The 24689-nt window shown below is 54.4% G+C and overlaps 2 protein-coding genes and 1 long non-coding RNA gene across 7 annotated transcripts in view; 2 read left to right on the forward strand and 1 right to left on the reverse strand.

Annotated features, from left to right (window-relative positions):
• The window catches only part of GDPD5 (glycerophosphodiester phosphodiesterase domain containing 5), an 87175-nt gene extending 75143 nt beyond the window's left edge, over window positions 1–12032 (forward strand). For 4 of the 5 annotated variants that reach the window (XM_057507212.1, XM_057507213.1, XM_057507211.1 and 1 more), the window contains 8 exons: window positions 1540–1622; window positions 3475–3625; window positions 4166–4384; window positions 4974–5131; window positions 5419–5566; window positions 6749–6831; window positions 9427–9539; window positions 11046–12032. In XM_057507212.1, the coding sequence (XP_057363195.1) occupies window positions 1540–1622; window positions 3475–3625; window positions 4166–4384; window positions 4974–5131; window positions 5419–5566; window positions 6749–6831; window positions 9427–9539; window positions 11046–11197 (1107 nt within the window). In that variant the 3' untranslated portion in view covers window positions 11198–12032. The remainder of the gene's footprint in view (window positions 1–1539; window positions 1623–3474; window positions 3626–4165; window positions 4385–4973; window positions 5132–5418; window positions 5567–6748; window positions 6832–9426; window positions 9540–11045) is intronic. The other variant, XM_036929804.2, reaches the window with a different exon arrangement.
• Window positions 1035–17022, reverse strand: LOC130684867 (uncharacterized). The gene is made up of 2 exons (XR_008999205.1): window positions 16921–17022; window positions 1035–1200 (listed from the first exon to the last, which is right to left on the reverse strand). It is a non-coding gene; the product is annotated as an uncharacterized LOC130684867 (long non-coding RNA).
• Window positions 16926–23530, forward strand: KLHL35 (kelch like family member 35). Its single transcript, XM_036929805.2, has 6 exons — window positions 16926–17827; window positions 18960–19144; window positions 20795–20913; window positions 21563–21751; window positions 22746–22934; window positions 23069–23530. Exons 1-6 carry the CDS (start codon window positions 16929–16931, stop codon window positions 23255–23257), a joined length of 1770 nt encoding a protein of 589 aa, XP_036785700.2. The 5' UTR covers window positions 16926–16928; the 3' UTR covers window positions 23258–23530.
• Window positions 23531–24689: the final 1159 nt, after the last annotated feature.

A 24689-nucleotide genomic window follows, 5' to 3' on the forward strand; every position in this document is an offset into this window, starting at 1 on the left:
CCCAGGTGGGCAGGGCCCAAGATTATAGCTTCTCTTCCTCCTGACCCAGATTGTTTACCCCGCCTACTGTGGAGGCCAAGGGACCAGCCAGTGTGCTGAGTGGGGTGGGGGGCCCCAGCATGGACTGGTCTTTTTAGTAGAAAAATTTCAAACATTCACAGAAGTGGAAAGAACCATACAGTGAATTCAATACCACCGTCAACATTTACCAGCATTTTGCTATTCTTGTTTCATCTACCTCCCCACATTTTTTTCTTCTGCTGTAATATTTTAAAGCAAATCTCAGATACTGTATCATTTTGCCCACATATACTTCAGAATGCATCTCTAATGCATTAAGGACTTTTTTTAAAAAACACAACCACAGTGCTGCCAATACACCCAACCAAATTAATAATTCCTTAGTATTATCTAATACTGAATCCTTGTTCAGTTTTCCTTTCTCACTATAAAAAATATATTTTTATAGTTGTTAAAAGTCAGGATCAAAACAGGATCCACATAGTGCATGTGGTTGTCATATCTTCGAAGTATCTTTTAGTGTGTAACAGTCCCCCTCCCTTTTTTCCATATGCTGTTTATTTGTTGAAGAAACCGAGTCGTTTGTCCTGTAGAATTCCTCCCATTGTTAATCTGGCTGATTGTGGTTTCGAGGCACTGGCCTGGAACTCCACTGTGTGTCACTGAGAGTGTACACATATCGGTGCCTACACCTGTGCATATCATTCTGACTCTGGGTTCTCAGAACCCCAGCTGTTCTTCCATCCCTGCACCTGGTCCTGGCCCAATCCTTGGTGTGGTGCTGACCCCCAGTGGCAGCAAGGGGTATGACAGGGCCCTCAGACCAGGCAGAACTAGGGAGACTTAGAATGCTGACTCTTCCAACTGAAAGGACCCTCAGAGAACTGTGAATATACACCCCCAAGGGGCAAATGGGGAAACTGAGACCCACAGGAGAAAGATGCACCCAAGGTCACAAAGCAAGTTAATGGCAGAGTCAGGGCTAGAACCAGGATCTTCTGATGTGTATGCTACAGAGTTAACAGTTGTCATTTATTAAGCACTTATTGTATATCTGGCAACATGCTAGGGGCTTTTAATCCATGCAGCAGTCCAGGAGATGGCCTTTTCATGTCTCTGTGAGGCAACTGGTCATCCTACTGAAATTGATGTCCTATCTACCCTCTCCAGGATCTCTGCCTAGATTTAGGGTATAAGCAGAGAAACATGGCATTCAGCCCCAGCCCAAGACTAAAAAAGCCCTCCCACCTCCCACCCCTACATGTATATCCATCAATACCAGCTACCCCTTGCTTTCCTTTCCCCAAAAAACCTGTGTGGCAGGCATGATTTAACAGATAAGGAAACTGAACCTCAGAGAAGCTGCATGGGTGCCCAGGGTGACAAAGCTACTGGTTGGAGGAGTTGAAGTTAGAACCAGGCCTACTCCAGCCTCCCAACATGGAAGATTTTCCATTGACTGGGGCGTGCATATCAGCTAAATCTCGGCTCTCCCCTCACCACTCCCTCCCTTCCCAGCTGGCCCCAGAGCACACACTGATGTCCTTCCAGAAGGCCCTAGAGCAGAAGCTGTATGGATTACAGGCTGACGTCACCATCAGGTAGGTATGGGAGTAGGGAGAATGGCACTGCCTCCCGTCCTTACCTCATCCACATCTGGGTACCTGCTGGAGGAAATGCATATCCCAGAGCTTCAGAGATGGAAAGCAGAGGCTGGATTATCCACTACTGGGCAGGCACTCTTTGTGCAAATAAATCTTGTGCCAACTCCAGGATATAAAGTAAAGGAAAGAATAGATGCTCTTGGTGGAAATGGAAATTATGTTGTTCAACCATTGTGGAAAGCAATATGGAGGTTCCTCAAAAAACCAAAAATAGAAATACCATTTGACCCAGGAATTCCACTCCTAGGAATTTACTGAAAAAAACAAAATCCCTGATTCAAAGAAGACATATGCATCCCTATGTTTATCACAGCACTATTTACAATAGCCAAGGTATGGAAGCAACTTAAGTGTCCATCAGTAGATGAATGAGTAAAGATCTGGTACATATACACAATGGAATATTATTCAGCCATAAAAAAGAAAACAAATCCTACTATTTGCAACAACATGGATGGAGCTGGAGGGTATTGTGCTCAGTGAAATAAGCCAGGCAGAGAAAAACAAGTACCAATCATTTCATTCATTTGTGGAGTATAACAACAAAGCAAAACTGAAGGAACAAAACAGCGGCAGACTCACAGACTCCAAGAAGGGACTAGCGGTTACCAAAGGGAAGGGGTTGGGTAGGGCGGCTGGAAAGGGAGGGAGAAGGGGGTTAAGGGCACTATAATTAGCACTCATTTATAGGTAGGTCATGGGGAAGGCAGTACAGCATGGAGAAGACTAGTAATGACTCTATAGTACCTTACTATGTTGATGGACAGTGACTGCAGTGGGGTGGGGAGGACTTGATAAGATGGGTGAATGTTGAAACCCCAATGTTGCTCATGTGAAACCTTCATAAGATTGTATATCAATATCTTAATGAAAAAAAAATAGATGCTTTTGGTTCTAGCTGGAGTGGGAGGTTGGGACCTGGAGTCCTTCCACAGATCCACATAAAGGAAAGGCTAGATCTATATGGCTCAGCAAGATAGAGCTCAAACAGTGATAGTGAAGTAAGCACTTGATTGAGCCATGTGTTCACTGTGATGTCAACTATATTATACATAAAAAATGATTTATATATTTTCTATATGTAGATACATAAAAGTGTATTAGTATAAAGGGCAAAAGAATCCACACCAATCTCATAACAGGTTATCTCTAAGGAGTGGAGAGTAGCAGGGCTGCCATGTATAAGTTGCACAGATTATGTGCTCAACAAGGGTACCATAGAGTATGTGAGGATTCTGTTCCCAGTGTACACATCATAGAATCGTGTACTATCAAAACTTTCTAGCAGTTGGCAATAGCCTTGAGGAAGGGAGCATGGGTGCCTTTCACTATTCGTTTTACTTTTGGCAGCCCCCGTGGGATAGACCAGGATGGTGATAGAGTAGAATTTGTCAAAGTGGCCTGCTTTTGCACTGATCTCATTACGGCATCACAGGGACTGGGTTCTCAGCCAGGTTCACCACTTACTGGCTTGTGGGCCTTGCACTAGGTACTTCCCTCTCCCAGCCTGAGTTTTCCCATTATCAAATGATGTAGCACTGCCATCCAAATTTGCTAAGAGAAAAGGCCCAGCCCTCTGCCCTCAGCAGTCCCTACACCATCTAGCCCTTACAGAGAACCAGAGGGAGGCACCCACCAGCCCACTGTCCCCCATGTGCAGGCCTGAGGCCCAGGAGGCAGAGCCTGCTTGTGTCCCCTCATGGGTGGGGAGAGCGTGTGGGGTGTGTGATCACTGGGGGGGGGGGGCACCTGGGTGGATGGTGACTCAGTGCGCCCACCCTTCCTGCAGCCTGGATGGTGTGCCCTTCCTCATGCATGACGCTACCCTGCGGCGCACCACCAACGTGGAAGCAGCGTTCCCCGAGCTTGCCCGCAGGCCTGCCTCCATGCTCAACTGGACCGTCCTGCAGAGGCTCAATGCTGGCCAGTGGTTCCTGAAGGTCTGGCTGCCCCTGTCCCAGCCTTAGGCATGGAAAGCACAGGTGGGGATCCTGCAGAGTGAGAAAGCCAGGGGTGGCCATCAGCTCAGGTGACCCCTGCCCCCGAGCCTCCTTGACTCAATGCCAGGCCAGTTAGCAGCCTCCCTGGGCTCCTGCCGCTGTATCCCAAATGCCGTGGCTGTCACTGCTCGCTTTGCTGCTGTGTCTCCCACTGGAGAAAGTTGACATTGTTGATGATAGTTTAATTGTTTAGTCTGTAAAACTCTGTGGAGGGAGGTTGGTCTGAAATGCTACTTAAGGGATAATGTGCTGGGGTCTGGGAGACACTCCAAGCAAATGATTCTTTTAGTAAGCAGGTTGTGGGATAGATTGGGTGGGGGTCCCCTAGGCGCCCCCCCACCAGGGCCATCACATCCATTTCCCTTACACACATATACCAGAAGACACTGGCAAGTCAGGGGGCTCCACACTCAGTAGCCAGGAAGGCATTTGGCCCCAGAGGGCTGGTGAGGCAGCCATGTATGTCCCTGTCTCTGCCAGACGGACCCCTTCTGGACGGCCAGCTCGCTGTCGCCCTCTGACCACAGGGAGGCCCAGAACCAGTCCATCTGCAGCCTGGAGGAGCTCCTGGAGCTGGCCAAGGGCAACGCCACACTGCTGCTCAACCTGCGTGACCCGCCCCGAGAGCACCCCTACCGCGGCAGCTTCCTCAACATCACAGTGGAGGCCTTGCTTCGCTCGGGCTTCCCCCAGCACCAGGTGAGCCTGGTATCTTGGCCCTGTCAGCCCTGCTCCTTCAGGAGCCTGGGGATCCCAGGCCTGGCTGGAGCAGGACTCGAGCCTAAACTCGCCACGCCCCTTCTCCAGACCTGTCTCCACATTTGTAAATGAGGGTAGCATTCCCCTTGCTTCCCTGATGGAGTCACTGTGGGGACAAGAGGGAAACAGGAAAGTGCTTTAAAATGTACAAAGGGCAGGAGTGGTCCGGGTTCTCCAGAACACTGTTACTTGGCAAAGTTGCCCACCTCCTTGTGGTATGATACTTGGAGACCAGATGAATCCGGCACAGCTTAGGATAACACTCTAGGCCCTGTGGAGTGACTGGTGTTTGGGTTCTGAGTCTTGCGGTGCCAGGGTCTGGAAGGGAAGCTCCCTGAGTTGTTGCCAGAGCAGTTTATAGCCTTGGCTGGAACCTAGTCATCCTCTGGTGATGATTATTACATGTAAGCTTTCACTGTGTGCCAGGTTCTGTCTCTTTCAGCACCTTCCAGGTGCTCTAGGAGGGGGAATCACTCTAACCCCATTTGGCAGAAGAGAAATCTGAGGCCGCCCCCTCTCCTGCCTGCAGGTTATGTGGCTGCCTAACAGACAGAGGCCCTTTGTGCGGAAGGTGGCTCCTGGCTTCCAGCAGACATCAGGCTCCAAGGAAGCAGCCACCAGCCTGCGGAGAGGCCACATCCAGTGGCTGAACCTGCGCTACACTCAGGTGTCCCGCCAGGAGCTCAGGTGCCCACCCTGCCCCACCCTAGCTCACCCAGAGGGGGGCAGGACTGAGCCCCTCTGGGCAGAGGGCTGAACACACACAGACTCATGGTTCAAAGAGGAAAGGTTGAAGGGTGTCAGGCAGACTGGAGTTTGTTTCTGAGGTTGGTCCTCTGAGCGCAGAGATTCCTTCCTCCTCGGAATTAGGATGAAGATGGCATTAGGCTGTGAAGGACAGTGCTCTGAGTCTTCCCACACTGGGCCTGGAGGTCCAGATCCGAGGGCTGACAGGTCTGTCCCCTGCCCCACAGGGACTATGCATCTTGGAACCTGAGTGTGAACCTCTACACAGTCAATGCGCCGTGGCTCTTCTCCCTGCTGTGGTGTGCGGGCGTCCAGTCTGTCACCTCCGACAACTCCCACACCTTGTCCCAGGTGCCTTCCCCTCTCTGGATCATGGTGAGTTGGGAGATTGCTGAGGGGCAGAGGGCCCCCGGGGTGGGGGACAGAGAACCACCTGCGGCACCTTGGGCCAGCTGGCAGGCAGGCTCCATGCTAGGGGCTCCTTGGTGAGGTCTCGGGTTGGGGACTACAGGCTTGAGGCGTTGAGGAAGATTTTCAGGGCCTCTGGGTTCTGCACTAAGGTGCAGGGCGGTGGTAGGAAACTGGATCCAACCCACAGGGAGAAAAACCTCACTTCAGGGCCCTAGAGAAATAAACAACTACTTGGTTTCTTTTGTTTTGAGGTTATTTTATTTTATTTTAAAGGAAGGGAAGGCATTAGAAAAAGAAGGTAACAATAGGACAAGGCCAGGGAACACTGAAGTCTGCTCAGAGAATACAGCCACTAAACCATTTTTCAGTTTGTTGACCTGCTGAGTTCCAGTCCCAGCTCTGCCACTGGGGGCGTGGGGAGCCCCTGACCTCCTCCTGTGTCCCCCCACCCACCACCTTCCTGAGGATGTGAAGGCAGATGGCGGGTCTTGTTTTGGCTGAGACAGTGCCGTGGTCAAGGACTCCGATCAGGTTATAGACGGTTATGTCCATCAACCTGCACTTTGTCCCAGGCTCAGCTCAGACTGGGGTGAAATGACACACTGACTGGCGGCAGTAGTGATGAGCACACTGGAATTTTCAGACCACAGGGGTGGACCAACAGCAAGAAGTGCCCCTCACCCTGACCCCATCTCTCCCCCACAGCCACCCTGAGACTGATGGGGTTGGTGGCCTGGCTGCACCGGAGGCATTGCCCTTGCTGGGCCCCCTCTCTGGTCCAGGAGGGACACATACTTAACCCACAGGATGCCACACACCTTACACCACTGCTAGTCATGTCACACCCTTGCACTCAGCTATGTGTTTTTTAAAATTGTTCTCCTCTTGCTTTGAGCCCTCTTAAGGACCTAAATCTCCCAGGCTTAACATGTACCACCTCTACCCTGATCACTGCACAGATCTCTTACTGTGCACGTACACACCAGGCCCAAAGTCCAGAGCCCATTCCTATGAAAGATAGTCTCAAGCCCCCAAGCCGCCTCCACCCTAAGATGACATGGGGTCCTCCTGCCCGTGGACCTCAGTCTGAAGCCCTGGTGTGGACCAGCCATGACCAGAAGCTGCCCGTGGGCCTTCTGTCCACAGCCCCCGGACAAGTACTGTCTCATGTGGGTCACCGCCGACCTGATCTCCTTCACCTGCATCGTTGGCATCTTCGTGTTCCAGAAGTGAGTAGGCTCTGGCCCCTTTCCCCAGCCTGCCCGGGGACAGGCCTTGCAGCCCCCACCCCCTTCCAGGCAGGCGGGCCTCCTCCGAGTCCCGGGCCAGGAGAAGGCCTGACCAGGCAGCCTGTCCAAGGCAGGGGGGGCCCCCAGCCCATCCTCAGCTGGCGCTGGGTGGCTTCTGGAGTGAGCACCTGGCCAGGAGCCCAGAGCCAAGCTCTGCCATGGTTTGGCAGCTTGTGTCCTTGCCCGTCTCCAGAGCATGGGGCCCCACCGGCACCCAGCACGTGGTCGTGCCGTGCTGGAGACCTGCCCGCCCCTCAGGTCGGCAGCTGGGATGGTGGTTCCAGGGGGGAGGCGGGCTTGGTCCGGGGGGGGTTTAGGGCCAGGCTGGGACCCCAGCGGGCCGGGGTGTTGTTCTTGACTGACGTGCTCTCTCTGTCCCAAACCGCTCTGACACGGCGCGTGTCCCTCCTCTCTCTCCCCCACCCTGTCCCCATCTCTGCTGCACTCTGGCATCTTACAGCTATCACTTGATCAGGTAATTCTGGTGTGGTCTTCCTCCTCCTGTTCCTCTTTCTCCCTCCTTGCACCCCCTTTTCCAGTTCCTTCTGCAAACCGGAGCCTGTACCTGGGTCAGGCTCCCTAACTGGCCACCCTCCCCAACACCCCCCTCACCTGTGCTCTCCTCCTCTCCGTGGCTTTCCTCCCTTCTCTCTGCCTAGGCACCCGCCCCCGCTGGCTGGGCACTCACAGGGACCTGTACCCTGCCCCGGGCGTGCACCACCAAGTTTTGTCTCTCCCCATGCTGGTTTCTCCCTCCGAGTCTGCCTCTCCATCACTCTCTCTCATCCTTCCCTGGATCTCTCTCCCGTCTGTCTCTTTTTCATGTTCTGTCTCTGCCCATTGCCCGCCCCTCTGCCCCTCACACACAGCCCCAGCTTCACTGGGGAGGACCCCACGGTGGTGGAACTTTCGGTCCTAGACGTGCCTGGCCACAGAGACCCTGGCCTGACACGTTCCCCTTGGGTTTAATGTTAGTTACCGAAATGAGTTCTAGGTCCCGGGGATCCAAATCCCCCTTGATCCTTCCTGAGTTGGGCTTTCGCTGACCAGCATCTAGGACAAGTTGTGCCCCCTTGCTGAGGACTGAGCCCCTGAAAGGACACATACCCAGCCCTTTCTTCATTCTCGGTCAGCAGGCATCTCCCTGTGCTGGCTGCTGCAGCAAAGGAGGCCTTTGCACAGAGCTCCCGGTGTGCTGGGGAGGCCAGCCATGACGGCCCAGGTGCTGGGACGCACATGCCAGGCCTGCTCCACATACAGCCAGGGCAGTGGCATTGTCCTCCTGGGGGTCAGGAGAGGACAGATAGAGGAGGGGACCCTGGGGGAGGGATTCCTTCCATTCATTCATTCAACAAATGCTATGGGCACCTGCCACCCAGCAGGCGATGAGGGTTGTGCCAGGGACACAGTGATAAATGAGACCCAGTCACCACCCTCAAGGACGTGTGGAGCAGCCAGCCCAGCCAGAGCTCAGGCTGCCTTCCCCTCTGCCTCCCGCTTTTCCCTTGTCTGCCTGCTCTGTTCATCCACCCATCTGCCTGTGTCTGTCCATTTCTGCTGCACTGACCCCACCTGGAAACAGTTGATTCCTCAGGGAGTCTGGGCTCCCTCCACCCACCCCAGCAGGGCTCTGCCCTGGGGGGTTGGGTTCTTGTTTCCAAGCTGGCCCCTGCTTCTCTTGGTGGGAGTGGGGGTTGGGGGGGTCCATTTAATCCTTCTGTCTAGGTCACAGGAAAAGTCTAAGTTCAGAGGCAGAGATCTGGGTCTAGTTCAGAGGAACTACAACCCAAAAACTGTCCTGGGCTGGGCATGGGAACCTGAGCGTCCTCGGCTCGGCCTGGCCCGTGTACCATGTGCAGCTCCACCTCTTGGCCCACTCGATTAATTTTACCCCCTGCCTCAGCCATCAGAGGGATTAATGCTGTAGCCTGTCCCTCCCCATGAGGAGGAGCAACACCCCACTCTGCCAGGTTGTTGGTACAGAGCAGCATCTGGCCCCACCCAAAGTCACTGTAACATCCTTGCTCTGAACCTGTGACTACACCCACCCCCCAATCCTGCTCCACTTTCCTTCACATCCTCTCTGGGGTTTCCTCACTGGCTTCACTCAGCCTGCTACTGATGGAGCTATAGGAGATATCAGCTCAGACTCCCCAGTTCTGGTGTGTACCCCCAAGTGGGTCATCAGAGTCATGCCTGCTAAGCACCCCCCCAAAATCTGTGCCATCCAAAAATGCCAGGTGCATAACTGGGGGCTGCTGAGACTGGGCTAACCAACCCCAAACCACTTTTCTGGGTAAGGGAAGCTGACCTTGGGTCCTAGGGGCGGGCGGGGAGCAGGAGAGCCCTGGCTGAGTCGGGGGGCTCTGATTCAAGCCCAGCTCTGCCCTTCTCTGGGCCTCAGTTTTCCATCTATACAGTCAGAAGAGTCCCCTTGTCTCTCAGACCAAATCCAGAGAGGCTCTGAAGGGGGCAGGATCCCTGCTCCAAGGAAGGATGGGGAGGGACCTGATGCCCACGGGGCCATCTCTACAGGTGGCGCCTGGGTGGCATACAGAGTTACAACCCTGAGCAGATCATGCTGAGTGCCGCAGTGCGCCGGACCAGCCGGGACGTCAGCATCATGAAGGAGAAGCTCATCTTCTCAGGTGTGCAGCCCCACAGACAAGCTGAGGCAGGAACTGAGCTCATTCTCTGCATTCTGCATGTTCCCATGCAACACATACAGGCAGGGACATGGCACAGACACACGTATAACCACCCAGTTTCATGCCCACACGTGAGCAGAGGCACACACACAGATACAGAAACATGCACCCCTCCACATCCAATCATCTACTCCAGATCCTGTAGCCCAGTGGCAGTCCCATGGGTGGTGGGCAAGGGTAATATGCAGGGGTGGGGCAGGGGGGTGGAGTCTGCTTTGACAGCCCATCGCCTTCTGTCTGGTTCCTATACTGACCCAGAAATACTGATTGCACCCCTCTTGTTGCTAGCACCTATTGACATCCCTAATCTGACAGAGCAGGCAGCCATGTAAACACACACAGGGGACTGAGTAGCATAAGAGCGCTAAGAGATGGGTGGGCTGAGCCAGAGTTGGGTGCAGAAGAGGAGAGAGAGTAGTCAGAGCTCCCTGGGGCAGTGAGGAAGGCTTTGTGGCCCACTATGCAAGGGAAAGACATGGCTGAGATGAGAAGAATGGGTAGGAGGGGCTGGGTGGTGGGTCTGAGGTGCAGATGGGTGGGGTGCCTCCCGTGGTGTCCCCCAGCCCTCCGGCCACACTGGGGAGCTTCTGGGAGAAAGGGCCAGGCCAGGGCATCTGGGGTCTCCAGGTTCCTGCACAGTGCTGGGCCTGGAGAGGTTGGAAGGGGTGCGTAGAATGAATGGACGACAGGAGACCTTGACAGGCCGTGTTCTACCCATCCAGACCCCACTCTTCTGAAGTGCCCAAGCCAGTCACTGAGCGCCGTGTGAGTACAGGCTCTGAGGAGTGAGCCACAGCCTCACCTGCCCACTCCAGGGTGAGGAGTCCTCTTGAGACCCTCAGCCCCACCAGTGCACCCCGACTCTCCTCACAGGGGACTCACTACGTTCAGCAGACCTTTTCTGTGCTTCTGCATATGTCCACTGTGCCAGGCCCTGGGGGCTCAGATGCCCAGACCCCATCCTTGTTCTTGCTGTTCCAGGTGATGGGGCCACAGAGAGTGACCGTACAGGAGGTGATGGGTTGGGGGGAAGCAGGGACTAGAGAGGCCAGGAGGAGGCCCCATCCTAGTCTAGGGGGCTCAGGAGGCCGTAATAACAGATTAGAAGAATTGAGCCAGATTTTAAGAAAAGCAAGTATTGATGGGGGTGGGAAGTCATTCCCAAGAGAGGGGCCAGTACGTGCAGAGGCCCTGAAGGGAGTAAACATGTGGGAGCCAAGCTCGGGGGTTTCTGTGGCTGGAAGGTGGAGCTCCAGGGAAAGTAGGCTGAGCTGCGGCCAGAGTGCTCACAGAGACCAAGGCAGGCCTTGAATGACAAGCTCAATACTAAACCGCCACCAAGTGGCCTAACCAGGAGTTGTTAGAGGCCACCCTTCCCACCCCATCTGCCAGCCATCCTCACTGACCCATCTCTCCCTGTTCACATTCTGCCTCCCTCTGGCCCAGCAGAGATCAGTGATGGCATGGAGGTCTCCGATGAGCTCTCCGTATGTTCAGACAACAGTTACGACACATATGCTAACAGCACGGCCACCCCTGTGGAGCCCCGAGGGAGTGGCAGCCGAGCCAAGACCCTCCTAGACCAGAGGAGGCGTTAGCTGAAGACCTGTCTGTCCCAGCCTGCACTTGACATGGAGATCAGGGAACCCAAGAGTGCTGGCAGAAGCGCATCTGGACTTGGAGTGCTCAGGGAGCTGGCTCCACAGCTGCCTCGTTGGCCCCAACTCCTGGCCAGCCATGGTCTCTCTCGGAGGTGGCTCCCCTCTCCCCTGAGGCCCAGCAGGACCAGGACTCCAGACTCTCACAGGCCCCTGCAGTGCTGGGATACCTCCTGGGAAGTTGAAGGCCTCAGGCCTGGTCCTCCCTCTGAGGCCCTCCCTTGAGCATCCTGACTTGAAAACTTCAGTGGGTCACTGGGCCATGCCATGCCCTCCAGGGCAATGGAAGATATGAATGCCCGAATGTGTCCATCCTCCTGTCTATGCTGTGAGGCAGCCGACTTCTCTGTGTTTCTCCTGCCTCATGGACCTGGGCTGAGTCCTGCCCCAGCAGCTCTGCTCTTCACATCAGACCCAAAACAAGGAGGTTTGGCCCAGGAGGACAGCCTGCTGCAGTGGAGGAGACCCTCCCCCGACCAGCCTCCCACCACTGCTGGCCTTGCCCCAGGAGAGGGCCTGAGCCGTGTCCGCTGGAGTACCTGGAGATGGCCAGAAGAGACTCAGGGCTTCTCAATCCCAGGCCCTGGGACAGTGGCCCTGGAGGTCCAGATTACAGGCTGACACCACCTCAGGTTCCCACGTCAGAGGCCATAAGGCAGGGGCCACCTGGGAAGAGTATTCTGGGCAGGGTCAAGGGTGGGTGTATTGCCAAGGAGGGCTACAGTGGAGGGAGCCTGAGGGGCCTTGGCCAAGATGATTAAAGCTGCCATCTTGACTTGTGTCCTTCCTGAATTTTCAGTGGGAGGGGAGGGACACAGCTTGCTGGATTTGGGGTTCTGTTTTGGCCCCTTGATATAAGGAAGAATTCTCAGAAATGAATGGGAGTGTGGCAGGTTGGCTGGGTCCCAATGCTGCATCACCACGGCACCAGGGGCTCCCTAACAGCCCGGGGTTTAGGGACCAGTATCCCCACGATGTAGTGAGGGGGACGGTTTTGGAGAGGTGAACTGATTTCCAAGGCCACACAGGTTAGAACAAGCGGAGCCAGAATCCCACCCCAGCTCTGACCCAGAATGCATGTGTGTCCTCTGAAACCAGCAGGGAATGGCAACACAGACGGGGAGGGCGCCTGGGTCCAATGCAGGGCTGGACAGTGGGACTAGCAGGCCCTCTCATGGCCACGGGAGCCTCCAGTCCATGGAAGGACAGGCTCTCAGCCTGGACATGCCTCCCCTCCATGGCAGAGGTTTGGCTTTGACTTCTCAGGGCTTCGGGCCTGACTAAGAGGGCCCACCCCCATTCCAGGCACAGTAAGGCACCTGGCCTGAAAGCCAAAACATAGCTCCTTGGACCACAGATGTCCCTTCCTGTCTTTCAGCCCCTGGATCTCCGCCCTCTGCCCTCCATGAGAAAGGGCCAGTACTGGACTCAGGGCAGGTCTGTAACTGCTGCCTTAGCCCTAAGAGTCTGCGTGGCCCTGAGGGTGTCCTAAGGGGGAAGGGAGGGCCAACCCCAGCTCCAGCCTGCATTAAATAAACATAGTGCTTCCTGGGATCCAAGGGATGTATCTCTTCTCTAAACAGGGGTCTTCTGGGTAGAATTCTTGGGGTCTAAGCAGTTCTGGCACCTTCTTGGAGGAAAAGAAACCCCTCTGTAATGCTGGAACCCAGCCCCAGCCCCCCATTCCTCCCTAGGATGGCCCCTCTGGGAACTGTGAAGGGGTTCACCCCCTTTTCCCCTACTGAACATCTGCCAGGTGCTTTCCTCCCCGGGGCAGAGGTCAGTTCCTGCCTCTCCGGACTTGAAGTATGAGTGACACCTGAGCACGCTGCCCTACCCAAAATGCAGTAACCTCCAGCTTCTGTCACGCCCACCCAGACAGTGGATTTGACCTTTCATGCCAGCCCCCCTCCCTGTCCAGTCAGTGCCCAGGCTCCTGGCCATACTTGGGCAACTTCAGACATCCCAAGGTCTTGAGAGGGGTTTGAGGGGGCTGGGAGTTCTGAGTGCAGCAGCCAGTCAGCATCCCACTCTCAAGAGGGGCCTACACTGTACCTGCCCCCTGTCCCCCCAGTAACATACACAGTCCCCTGCTTCCCCTCACCCCAAACGATGGGACGGAGGATGGAGACCATCCCCAAGCTAGGCAGGCAGCTGGGCCTGTTTCACCCTCAGCTGAGTCTACAGCCTGTGGTCAACCCTGACTCCCGTGCCTTGGCCTGAGGAATCACTGAGAACCTCACCTTCCTGATGCCCTTCCCATGCCCTCCCCCTTGTCTGCAGGACAGTCTGCCCACTCACAGGGAACAGGAGATGGGGCCCCTGCCTTCCTGCAGCCCCCCGCAGACCCACTTCCTCCTGTGACCTCAGTAGCTGAGGCCTCGTCCAGACTGAGCCTACCCTCCATCTCCTCCAGGGCCCTCCTTGAACCCTCAGCTCCTCTTTACCAAGTATAAAAGGTGCCCAAACCTCTACATCCTTTAACACACATTTACTTCCTTTTCAGGGGGGCCATACACCATTCCCTGGCACAGGGTCCATGGAACAGACTCTCCCCACAGGCCTCAGGACATATACTTGGCCAGCATCACAGTGACCCCTCCCAAGCCTCCTAACACTAACTCCCCTGCCTGGGACCTCACTAACTTCGCACGGCAGGCAGCTTTCACACACACCCTCTTGAGTCACAGCAACCCAGTCAGATAGGCAGAGCAGGAATCGCTACTATCCCTCTAGCTGAGATAGAGCCAAGACCAAGGGGTGGTAGGTGATCTCCCTGGTGATCGTGGCAGTGCCCAGATGGGCTCTTGTCAAGGCAACCTCCTCCCAAATGGCTTCCCTCTTTCATGAAGGCCAATCCCCTCGCTGCACAGACACTAGGTCCTGGGGCCCTTAGTAGTGGCAACAAATGATCTGGCACCAGCCTATGGGGTCTCCTCCCTCTGGTCCATGAGGCCAGACCTGCCCCAGGCTGCTGCCTCCTCTCCACTCCAACCAGGCCTGCCCAGTACCACCATGCCCTGCCTCACTCTTCCCCCCACCAAGGCAGGCGCATTATTGAGTAAAAACCACCTTGACTCAGACCATACCACAGACACAAGACCACACACACACATGCACATGGTCCACAAGACATGGCCCCATCATGCACAGAGAGACCCATCATCCACAGAAATGAACAGTCACATAAAGAAAGACACAAAGAGAGGCACACAGGCATATAACCAGACACATGAAGTCCCATAATGACAGGTCTGCTGTCAAGCAGGAACAGATGCGACACAGTCACACAGAGGCAGGAGGGAAACCTAGAACACCAAGCTGTGCACTCACATTCTTAGTCACACCTACAGCCACATGATCACACCCACCCCAATGCTACACAGTCACCATGTCCCCATGCACTTCCACACTCACATACAGGTACCCTGATCACCTAAACACTCAAAACCACTACACCATCTCCCTGGGGCAGCCCTCCCAATCCATGCGTCATTCAGGGGCACTGCCAGTGACAGGTCATCCCCAATCCGGGCACACAGATCTAGATCTGAGATGCACACACAGTCAATCCCATGCTTACTCCCACCTCCCCTCCCTCCCAGGGCTGGTCCAAGAGTGGAACAAAAGCCCAGCTTCCCCTCCTCCTCTTCCCTGTCGCCTCTCCCCTCCCCCCCAGCGTCCAGCCCCTTTGTCCTCCTGCAGCTGAGCCCGAGTGGGAGTCCGGGCAGAGCAGCAGGGACGTAGGAGCCCAGGCAGCCAGGGGTGTGGGCAGCGGTACAGACAGGAGTGGTCAGTGCAAGAGCAGCAGCTGCACAGCACCTGAGAGAGGCCCTGGCCAGGTAAGTGCCAGGTATATCCGGGACTTAGGACACAGGGCAGTCCCACCTCTGTGGTTTCTATGAGTCTGATGTGTTTGCATGAGTGCGTGTGGGTGTGAAAAAAAGGGTGCATGTCAGCTTCTGGGCTGGGTTCCTCAGTCTGTGTGAGGACCCTTGGCTTGAGGTGCCTAGATTCTTAGCTGGGATGCCAGATGGAGCCCTGCTGGAGAATCCCTAGTTTACAGGTCCAACTGGGTGTCCTCTGGCTGCAAATCCCCAGGGTGTAATGGGGTCTGATGTCCCAGTGTGTCCACAGTGCCCAGCACAGCAGACAGCCACAGAATAAATAAAAAAGTACTGGTGCACTTCCCAGGAGGGGGCCCTCTCCCTTCCCTGAGGCAGCCCCTTGTGCCTTGGGACATCTCTGCAGGGAGAAGTCTCTCTTTCTTCCAAGACCTGTCCTCTTGGACCTCAGCTCAGAGTGGGGCTGCTTTCTCAGTCAGAAGAGAATAGAATGGGGCAGGGTGTTCTGCTGACCTCTCCCACCTCCCTCTGCTCTGGGGCTGCTCCTTGGGACACGCCCCGACCCTGGCAAGTGTGGCTGAGCCACCAGTCATGCAGAGTGTGCAGCCAGGTGGGTTCAGGGCCCAGCACCAATACCTGGGCAAGGAAGTTACCTTCCTGGGACCCTGCCCACCAGGGAGCTCATTTCCTGTAGTGCTGAGACAGGGTACCCACCACCCAGAATGACCCACGCCATGAGCAGTGAAAGCCAGACTGACATCAGGCCATATCAGACCTCCAGGGCAAAGCAGCCTCAGAGCAGGCAGAGCGGGTGGAATCAAGAGACTGGAGGAAGAGGCAAGGGGCAGAGGGTAGGGCTTGCTCCCCTAGAGAAAGTTGCCATGAAAGGAGGAAACCCCTCCAACTGTGTTTAGTGCCCTTTCTATGAGCTCCCCAATACTCTGTACTTCCCCCATGGGACGCTCATCGCTGTGAGCTCCAGAAGGGCAGGGATTATGACGGTTTTGCTCACTGCCTGGCACAGAAAAAGCTCTCAATAAATACTAGCTTAATACATTTCATTCTACCTTGAGCGGGTATAACAGAGCACCTACTCTGGGTCAGATCCTGTACTGTTGGGAGAGGGGCATACATTAAATAGAATAATCACGGTTCAATAGGGAGCACCTACAGATCAGCAGGAGAGAGAATGGGGTGAAGAGAGGGAGGTAGAGTTACACACACACACCCAGCACACACACTTAGTGTGCGGTAGCCTGAAACCCTTCACCAAAGACTACAGCTCCTGTCAGGAGGTCCTCCCTATCCAGATTTTTGTGCAGGTTCCCCTACCCCCAAGCCCTGCCCCTTCAGACCCTGGAGAGGTAAAGGCTCCCTGCTGTTTGTAATCATGTGGCACTGCTCTATCCCTTGTGGGAGTCCCTAAACACTGTCTACGCTTCTGTAAATTGCTCCTTTATTAGACTCTTGTTCAGACTACCCCACGTGAGAGCTTGCCATCTGTCTCCTCTGCCTATACTAACAGGAAAAAGCCTAGCGAGTTTGAAGAACAGAAAGAGCAATATGGCTAAAGTGGATAAGCAAGGGAGAGGGTCTTACAGCTAAGGCAGGGCCTAGCCCTTCAGGGAGCTGGGAACTAAAAGGTTAGGACTCAGGATGGGTGGATGGAGGAAGAGCCGCTGAACGCAGAAAGCGGACGGTTACGTTCGTGCATGCCTGCATGAGTAAACTACTGAACGAAGCAATGCATCACAAGGAGCCTCTGGCCTTCTAGCCGGCCCCAGGCAGGTGCATTTCCCGTGGCCGTTTGTTTTCTACCTGGCAGGATGCTGGAGGGCCCAGGGGCGGAGGAGTCGGAGCTGGGCTCTGAAGAGCCGTGTGTGGAGTCCTGCCACGCGCAGCGCGTCCTGCAGACTCTCAACGCGTACCGGCGGAGCGGCACCCTCACCGACGTGGTGCTGCGCGCTGGCGGCCGTGACTTCCCCTGTCACCGCGCGGCGCTCAGCGCGGGCAGCGCCTACTTCCGCAGCCTGTTCGCGGCCAGGCAGCTGGAGCGCGTCCTGACCTTGGTGCCAGTGGTGCCGGTGGTGCCGGTGGTGCCGGTGACGCCTGAGGCGCCGGGCGCTGGACCCGCCGGGGCGGCGTCGGCGCTGGCCGTGGTGCTCGACTACGTGTACGGCGCGGACGTGCGGCTGCGCGCGGAGGAGGAGGCGGCCGCCGTGCTGGCGCTGGCCGAGCGGCTGGGCGTGGCGGGCCTGCGCGACGCCTGCGCGAGCTTCCTCGAGGGCCGCCTGCGCGCCGCCAACAGCCTGGCGCTGCGCCGCGTGGCCGCCGCCTTCTCGCTCACCTCGCTGGCCGAGCGCTGCGGCCGCGTGCTGCGCCAGGCCTTCGCTGAGGTGGCGCGCCATGCCGACTTCCTGGAGTTGGCGCCCGACGAGGTGGCGGCGCTGCTGGCGGACCCGGCGCTGGGCGTGGCGCGCGAGGAGGCCGTGTTCGAGGCGGCCATGCGCTGGGTGCGCCACGACGCGCCGGCCCGCCGCGGGCAGCTGCGGCGCCTGCTGGAGCACGTGCGCCTGCCCCTGCTGGCGCCCGCCTACTTCCTGGAGAAGGTGGAGGCTGACGAGCTGCTGCAGACCTGCGGAGAGTGCCGCCCGCTGCTGCTCGAGGCTCGCGCCTGCTTCATCCTGGGCCGCGAGCCCGGAGCTCTGCGGGCCCGGCCTCGGAGGTACTGCCCCCGCCTCCTTGCTTCGAGTCCTCCATAATTTCCCCGTTCTTCAACCACTCACTCATTCCTCTGCCATCTTTTAATTCACTCAACCGTGCCTCTTCAATGAAATCCATTCATTCATTCAACAAATGTTTCATGGGCATGGTGCTGGGACTCCTGCCCTTGAAGAGTTCACAGTTCAGTGGAAGAGATGCACACACCTTGCACACCTTCTTTCTCTTGCCCATCCATCCGTAAATCCGCGTGCTTTCTCTGTGCAGGTCTTCTGTTGGGTGCCCTGGGCTCAGGAGTGATTTGGAAACACCCTTTCCCAACAGGAGCTCAGTTGACTAAGGATGCAAATAGGCAGGGCCTGGCAAAAATGAAAAGGCTTACTCGCACCCCTGGAATGCCGAACCAGGAGATGTTGGGAGGAGTAGTCCAAGAAATGTGTCACTCTCTCAATGGTAGAAGATAGGACACCTCTGTTTTACTCACTACTGCATCTCCAACACTAAGCTTAGGACCTGGCACAAAGAAGATGCTCAATATTTGTCAAAGGAATTAGGTAGAAAACTAGTGGCTAAGTTTTGGAAAATCTGCCGGGGGTCAGAAGCCTGAATGGTCAGTGGGTGGGGAGAATGCGTTCCCGAAAGGGTGGCAATTCAATGGAAGCAGTGATTCGGGGCTAGGTTTAGGAAATGGTTATACGAGAGGGGTGAGGCAGCAGAATCAGCTAGCAGTTGGGGATGGAGGACAGAAAAGGATGAAGAGAATGGTGGGAGCCAACCTGGGCTTGAATTCCAGCTCTGTCACTGATTGGCTACAAGTCTTGAGGCAAGCCGCAGGCTGTGAGCCTCGGTTGCCTCCTCTCTAAAAGGAGTACTCATCTCTGCCTGATAGAACTGCTCTGAGGATTAAAGGATGTGATGTTGCTAGGTGAGGGCTCTGTAAAGATTCTTTCCTTGTAACTTAGAGGACAGTAGAATGGGATAAGGATTAGTTACCCTATTCCTATCAATAGCCAGAGCGGGCCAGGGACAGAAGAGAATGGAAGGGTAGCAGAACCGTACAGTGTGGTCAGAGAGAGGCTGAGAGAGGGCTGAAACTGGGTGCGGGTCAACGGGCTTTGGGCTTATTCCTACACCAGATTCATGGACCTAGCTGAAGTGATCGTGGTCATTGGCGGCAGCAATCGCAAGGGGCTCCTGAAGCTGCCCTTCGCCGACGCCTACCATCCAGGGAGCCGGCGCTGGACCGCACTGCCCACCCTGCCGGGCTACATGCGCTCAGAGTTCGCCGCCTGTACTCTCCGCAATGACGTCTACATCTCTGGTGAGGGCGAGACCAAAGCAGGGGCCCCCACAGGACTGGCCCATCACCTCCTGCACTGCCCCTTTGTTTTTCCCTCCGGCTGGGAAATGGGGGAGGGATTTCTCCAGATAACCTACAGTTATTGGCCGAAGTGGTGTGTAGTCAGCAGAAGCCAATTACCTGTATGACTCCGCTGTGTATTCAGCAAAATCCGCTTCAATTCATGAATATTAATCATTTTTCTGTTTAGCCTACTATAAGCAGCTAAGTTGTCATTTAATCTTACCTTTTTGCAGGGAGGTTAAGAATTTTCCCATTGTCTCAAAAATGGCAAAGCTAGGAACACAGATTGGTCTGATACCAATGGAGTGTGCCCTCCCTGAGATTCGGGCCCTAGAGACTCAGAGAAAAAAAGAGTCCCTGCTTCCCTGGAGTGCCCTGGGGAGAGGAAGAGAGAGAGACATCACTTTACAGCCAGGCTTTTTAGCTAGACCCTGACGGAGGGAATAGCACAGGCAAAGGTATGAAGGCAGGAATGTGTGGAAAGGAACCCTGAGTAAGACTTGGGTCTCCAAAGTGCAGGTTGAGTGTATCTGGGAGAGGAGGGGACGCTATTGTAGATGAGGCAGAAAAGGAAGCTTGGAGTCAGACTAGGGAGGGTTTTGATTCCAGGCCTACCTTTACTGTACTTAACATTGTAGGGAGTTACGTGTGCCTGGGAAGGATAAGGAACAGAAGAATGAGCCAGGAAGGTCTCTGGGACCGTTCCGGGCACACTTCATTACTGGACAACTTATCCAAGGCCACTGATGGTCTCTGAGCAACATGTGTGGCCTCTGCTGGGTGCCACTGGGAATATACAGAGGAAAGCACTACATGAGAGATGTGGCTTGGGCCATGGGCTCAGGCTGAGGAATGCAGTCAGTTGTCCCTAAGAAGCCTGCTCCTGGGGAGTGGGGACCCCAGGAAGAATGAGGAGGGACAGTCTACAGCCTACGTCCCCAGTACCTAGACCCATAGGGCATACCAATGCTGAACACAGGCGACTGGAAATTCTGGTCTGGCTGCTGCTTCAGCAGTGAAAGGTCACATGGTCTTCAGCAAGTCATTCCTGGTCTCTAAGCTTTATCTGAGTTTCCTATCCGTACACTGGGTACAATAATCCTAATACCTCATGGAGGGATGAGAACAGACATGAAACCCTGAAGGTGAAGGCAGAACTGAGGCAGGACTACTGGGTCACCCTCTATCTACCCTTCCTCATCCCAGTGCAGGTGGACTCTGCTTTCCCTCTGCCTCAGCGCCTTCCTGATGCTTGTCTCGGGCACCCTCTGCACTCTTACGTTCAGTAGAGTTCTAAGTGCACCCCGTTTCCCTGAGCACAGAGCTTGGTACACCACGACAGGGCACCCAGTAAAGATCAGCTCCTTTTCCCTGAATCTCTGCCCTCTCCCTGGACTCCCTTGCCCATTGTCCTCAGACTTCCCACCACTCTCAAAGCACACTGTCTGGGTCACAGGCCCAGAGCCTAACACTAGTCCAGGGGGAAGTCCTTCGTGCTGTCTACCCTTAACCCTTCCTTTGGCTCTAGGGGCCCTTGTTTCTAGCTCATTAGGGATGCTGTGGATAGCCAGGGAGCCTGAGGGGTAACAGCTGCTTCTCTCTCCCTAGGAGGCCACATCAACAGCCGTGATGTGTGGATGTTTAGCTCTCATCTGCACACCTGGGTCAAGGTGGCCTCGCTACACGAGGGCAGGTGGAGGCACAAGATGGTGGTTGTGCAGGGGCAGGTAGGGACATGCAACAGCTTCTTCCCTGAGGCCCAAGGTACAGATCTATGGACTTCCTGGGGAAAGGCCCTCTAAAACCCTTTCTTTGTAAGAACGGATCTGAGGCACCAAAAAGTAAAGGGATTTCCCCAAAGTTACAAAATATTGCTAGTGCTAAAAATAATAGTGGTTACTGTAATAGTACAGCCTAGTGGTTAGAGGTCAAAAGTGGTCTCTGGGGGCCATACACACTAGGTTTGAATCTTGACTCTGCCACTAAAGGCCAAAAAACAGGAACAGCCTGCCAATTATATTTGTAAACTACATCCCAAATTCAGAAATGCAAATAAAAGTGCTTCTTAGCATCATTTAAATGAGATGGTAACTCTTAATAAACTATTATTATTATTATTATTACACATCAGCTTGGTGCCAGGAATTTTACAGATCGAATCTGCATATAGTATCCATCCTAGAAACCAGTATCATTATCCCCAGCTGAGAGAAAACCTGCTAAGGGATGTTCAGTAACTAGGTGAAGGGTGCCCAGGTACTGGGGTGCTGGGATGCACCTGGGATGGGTCTCTGGCCCTTACGTAGGGGGCGGTGGAACCCAGACCGTAGATGGCCCTGACTCCCCGCACCCTCCACTCCTTTTCTTCACCTGCAGCTGTTCGCGGTGGGTGGCTTTGATGGCCTGCAGCGCCTGCGCAGCGTGGAGCGCTATGACCCCTTCTCCAACACCTGGGCAGCTGCAGCGCCTCTCCCCGAGGCCGTGAGCTCGGCCGCAGTGGTGCCCTGCAGGGGCCAGATCTACGTGATTGGGGGAGCCAGGCAGGACGGCATCAGCACCAACAAGGTGGGCACCGGGTCGGCGTTGGAGGCCTGCTGTGTGCCCGGCGCAGAGCTGGCGCTTTCGTGTGCCCATCTATTTTCTTCCTTAATCTCATCAACAGCCCTATGGAGTTATCCTCATGTTGCAGGAAAGGTAATGAGTTGAGAAAGATTACCCCAAGGTCACACAGCAGGTCTCGACCCGAATGTCTGGCTGGTGCAACATGGGTCTCATAGATTTTAAAAATCGAGGGCAAGGGTGGTAAGATTAGTTAAAATGTTATTCCTCCATTAAAAATATATATAACACGATTGAAAATTTAGAAAACCCCTCCCCTAATGGCCTCATAGGCCTGTGGTCCTGGAATCTGGAGCTTCCCAAACTACCCTTCCTATTCTGACTCCATTCCTCCCCATGCCTTTCTGGGGCTGCCTGGGGGAACTGGCCTTTAGCACCCTCTGGTGTGGCACCGGTTGGTTATAGGCCAGCCCAGGGGTATCCAAGGAAACACCAGAGGAGACAGGAAGTAAAGGAGCAGGCACAGGTACAAGTTCTCAAACTGTGCAAGGTGTCATGAACACCGTGAACCTGGGGAGTCGTGGAAAGCTGCAGGAATGGGCGCTGCAAGGCACCCCCGCTGGAATCCTGTCATGACCTGTGAGCACCAGGAAGAGGGAAGAGGATTGACAGTGTACACACCTAGGGGTGCATCTCCATGGGGGACCTGCTCTGAGGACCCTCTATAGTGCTTATTCAGACAGTACCTCCATGTCCTGGGACGCAAACCTTTCCTTGGACCTTGAAAGGAGGGTTTGACAAAGGGAGTCCAGAGGTAGAGGCCAGAATGTGGAACCAGACTGAGCACTTGAGGGCAGGGATGGTGGTTCCCCTGGACCTTCCCAGAAAGTAGCTCAGGCTTGGCAGACATAGACAAATGTGTTGTATGAGTCCGTTGTCAGAGGAAAGTGCGGGCGCTTGGCACGGAGGTTGCACCACTGTCCCTCCTCTTGCCCCCCAGGTGCAGTGCTTTGACCCAAAGGAGGACCGGTGGAGCCTGCATCTGCCAGCACCCTTCTCACAGCGGTGTCTCGAGGCCGTTTCCCTCGAGGACACCATTTATGTGGTAGGGGGCCTCATGAGCAAAATCTTCACCTATGACCCTGACAGAGATGTCTGGGGGGAGGCAGCTGTCCTCCCCAGCCCTGTGGTAAGTGGAGGCTCTTGGACATCACCCAGGCACTGGTTCCATTCAGGAGGGTGAAGGTTTTGTCTGGCCTCGCCAACTGACACAGAAAAGCCCCAGGCTGTACTCTGTAGCTGATTGTCTGTTTGTTCCCCCAGGAAAGCTGTGGCGTGACTGTGTGTGATGGGAAGGTCTACATCCTTGGAGGGCAGGATGATCTTGGGGAAAGCACCGACAGTGTCTTCACCTTTGACCCCAGCAGTGGGCAGGTGGAGGCCCAGCCATCCCTGAAGCGCTGCACCAGCTCCCATGGCTGTGTCACCATTGTCCAGAGCCTGGGCAGGTGACACAGACTTGGATAGCCTGAGTCAGGAGTCAAAGAGAGGGAGGCAGAACTCAGGCCCACCACTGCTCCCCGCATGGCACCTCCATGTAAATAGCCCCTTTGCTGCCCCCCTTTCTTGTAGAAATAAAACCTCCTTCAAAGGTTGGGTCTGTGTTCCAGCTTGAGCCTGCTTTGCCTGCAGAAGTATGCCCAGTACCTGCTCCCTGCTTTGACTCTTCACAAAGCTCCTTCATATGCTACCTCATTTACCTTAATAGCAGCAATGTGGACATTTTTTAAAAATTTTATGTATAAATTATAAATATAAATCTATATATAAAATGTATATTAAAATATTTTGTACAGTTTGAGAATAAATATGTGTTGCCAATAACCTTAAGAAATAGATTGTTACAAATGCCTTTATAGGCCCTCTATTTCCAAGCCCATACCTTTCCACACTTTTCCCAGAGGCAATAACTATCCTTATAGTTATGATTATTAGCATTTAAAAAAAACTTCTAGTGAACTTCTTCTAAAACTTCTAGTGAACTAGTTAATATCTGTATTTTACAGAGAAGGAACTGCCCAAGGCCACATTTTTAGTAACTGGCAGAATCTATGACTCCTAAGACTTCATGAAGTTTCAGAATCTATGAGGCACTTCTGGTCAAGATGGTTCTTTCTAAACCACCCTCTCCAATTCAAACACTTAGCAAAAATAGATAAAAATTAACAGCCAGACAACTAAAAAGACAGAGGCATAGGCTTGTAAGTAAGTGTGGATAAAATTAAAGTTCCTGTGACCAGGATTCTCACCTGGCCCTCGTTGGCTAGCTCACTACATGTGCACAGGGCAATATGTTGCTATTGACTTTATATAAAGAGCTCCACCCAATGCTCTGGGTAACACGGTGGCATGGCTGCAGGAGAGCAAAGCAGAAGCTGACGTGGTGGCAGTGCCGAGGACAGAGTCAGAGGACGGCTGTGCGGGCCAAGAGGCCCAGAGACAAGAGACCAGCTTACTGTACACAGACTCGCTCTGAGTGAATGGGATTCTAGTGATTGACCTGCCACCATGGAAATAAAGTTGGATATAACCCTTTCACCCCAAGAATGTTCTACTATCATTACTTTGGTCACACTGAATCCATAGTGTACTTGCCCGGGGCTGAAACCCATTGGCAAGACACTAAGCAAACATGTTCAAGAACCAGATATAAAATTGTTGTAAGACCACGAGGAAGGCAGAAACTGTAGTTCAGACTCTGGGATGAAGGCCTTAGAAACAGGATTTCAAACCAGGTTCACAGAAGCCAGAGCCAAACTATAGCTCCCCAACTCATCAAAGACGCTGAAACAAAACAGAACAAACACAGCTGTGGAAACCCAAGCAACCTTGGGGTCAAGGCTCACAGCAAACTGCGGGCCCAGGGTGATGGGTGCTAGAGGTC

This window comes from Manis pentadactyla, chromosome 9 (genome assembly GCF_030020395.1).
Source record: "Manis pentadactyla isolate mManPen7 chromosome 9, mManPen7.hap1, whole genome shotgun sequence".
NCBI lineage: Eukaryota > Metazoa > Chordata > Mammalia > Pholidota > Manidae > Manis > Manis pentadactyla.

Excerpts from the sequence above, each read along its gene's own strand:
- KLHL35 (XM_036929805.2), top strand. The coding sequence starts at position 16,929 with ATGCTGGAGGGCCCAGGGGCGGAGGAGTCGGAGCTGGGCTCTGAAGAG. Across the intron at positions 19,145-20,794 it reads CAATGACGTCTACATCTCTG|GAGGCCACATCAACAGCCGT; the intron begins GTGAGGGCGAGA and ends CTCTCTCCCTAG. Across the intron at positions 20,914-21,562 it reads TGGTGGTTGTGCAGGGGCAG|CTGTTCGCGGTGGGTGGCTT; the intron begins GTAGGGACATGC and ends CTTCACCTGCAG.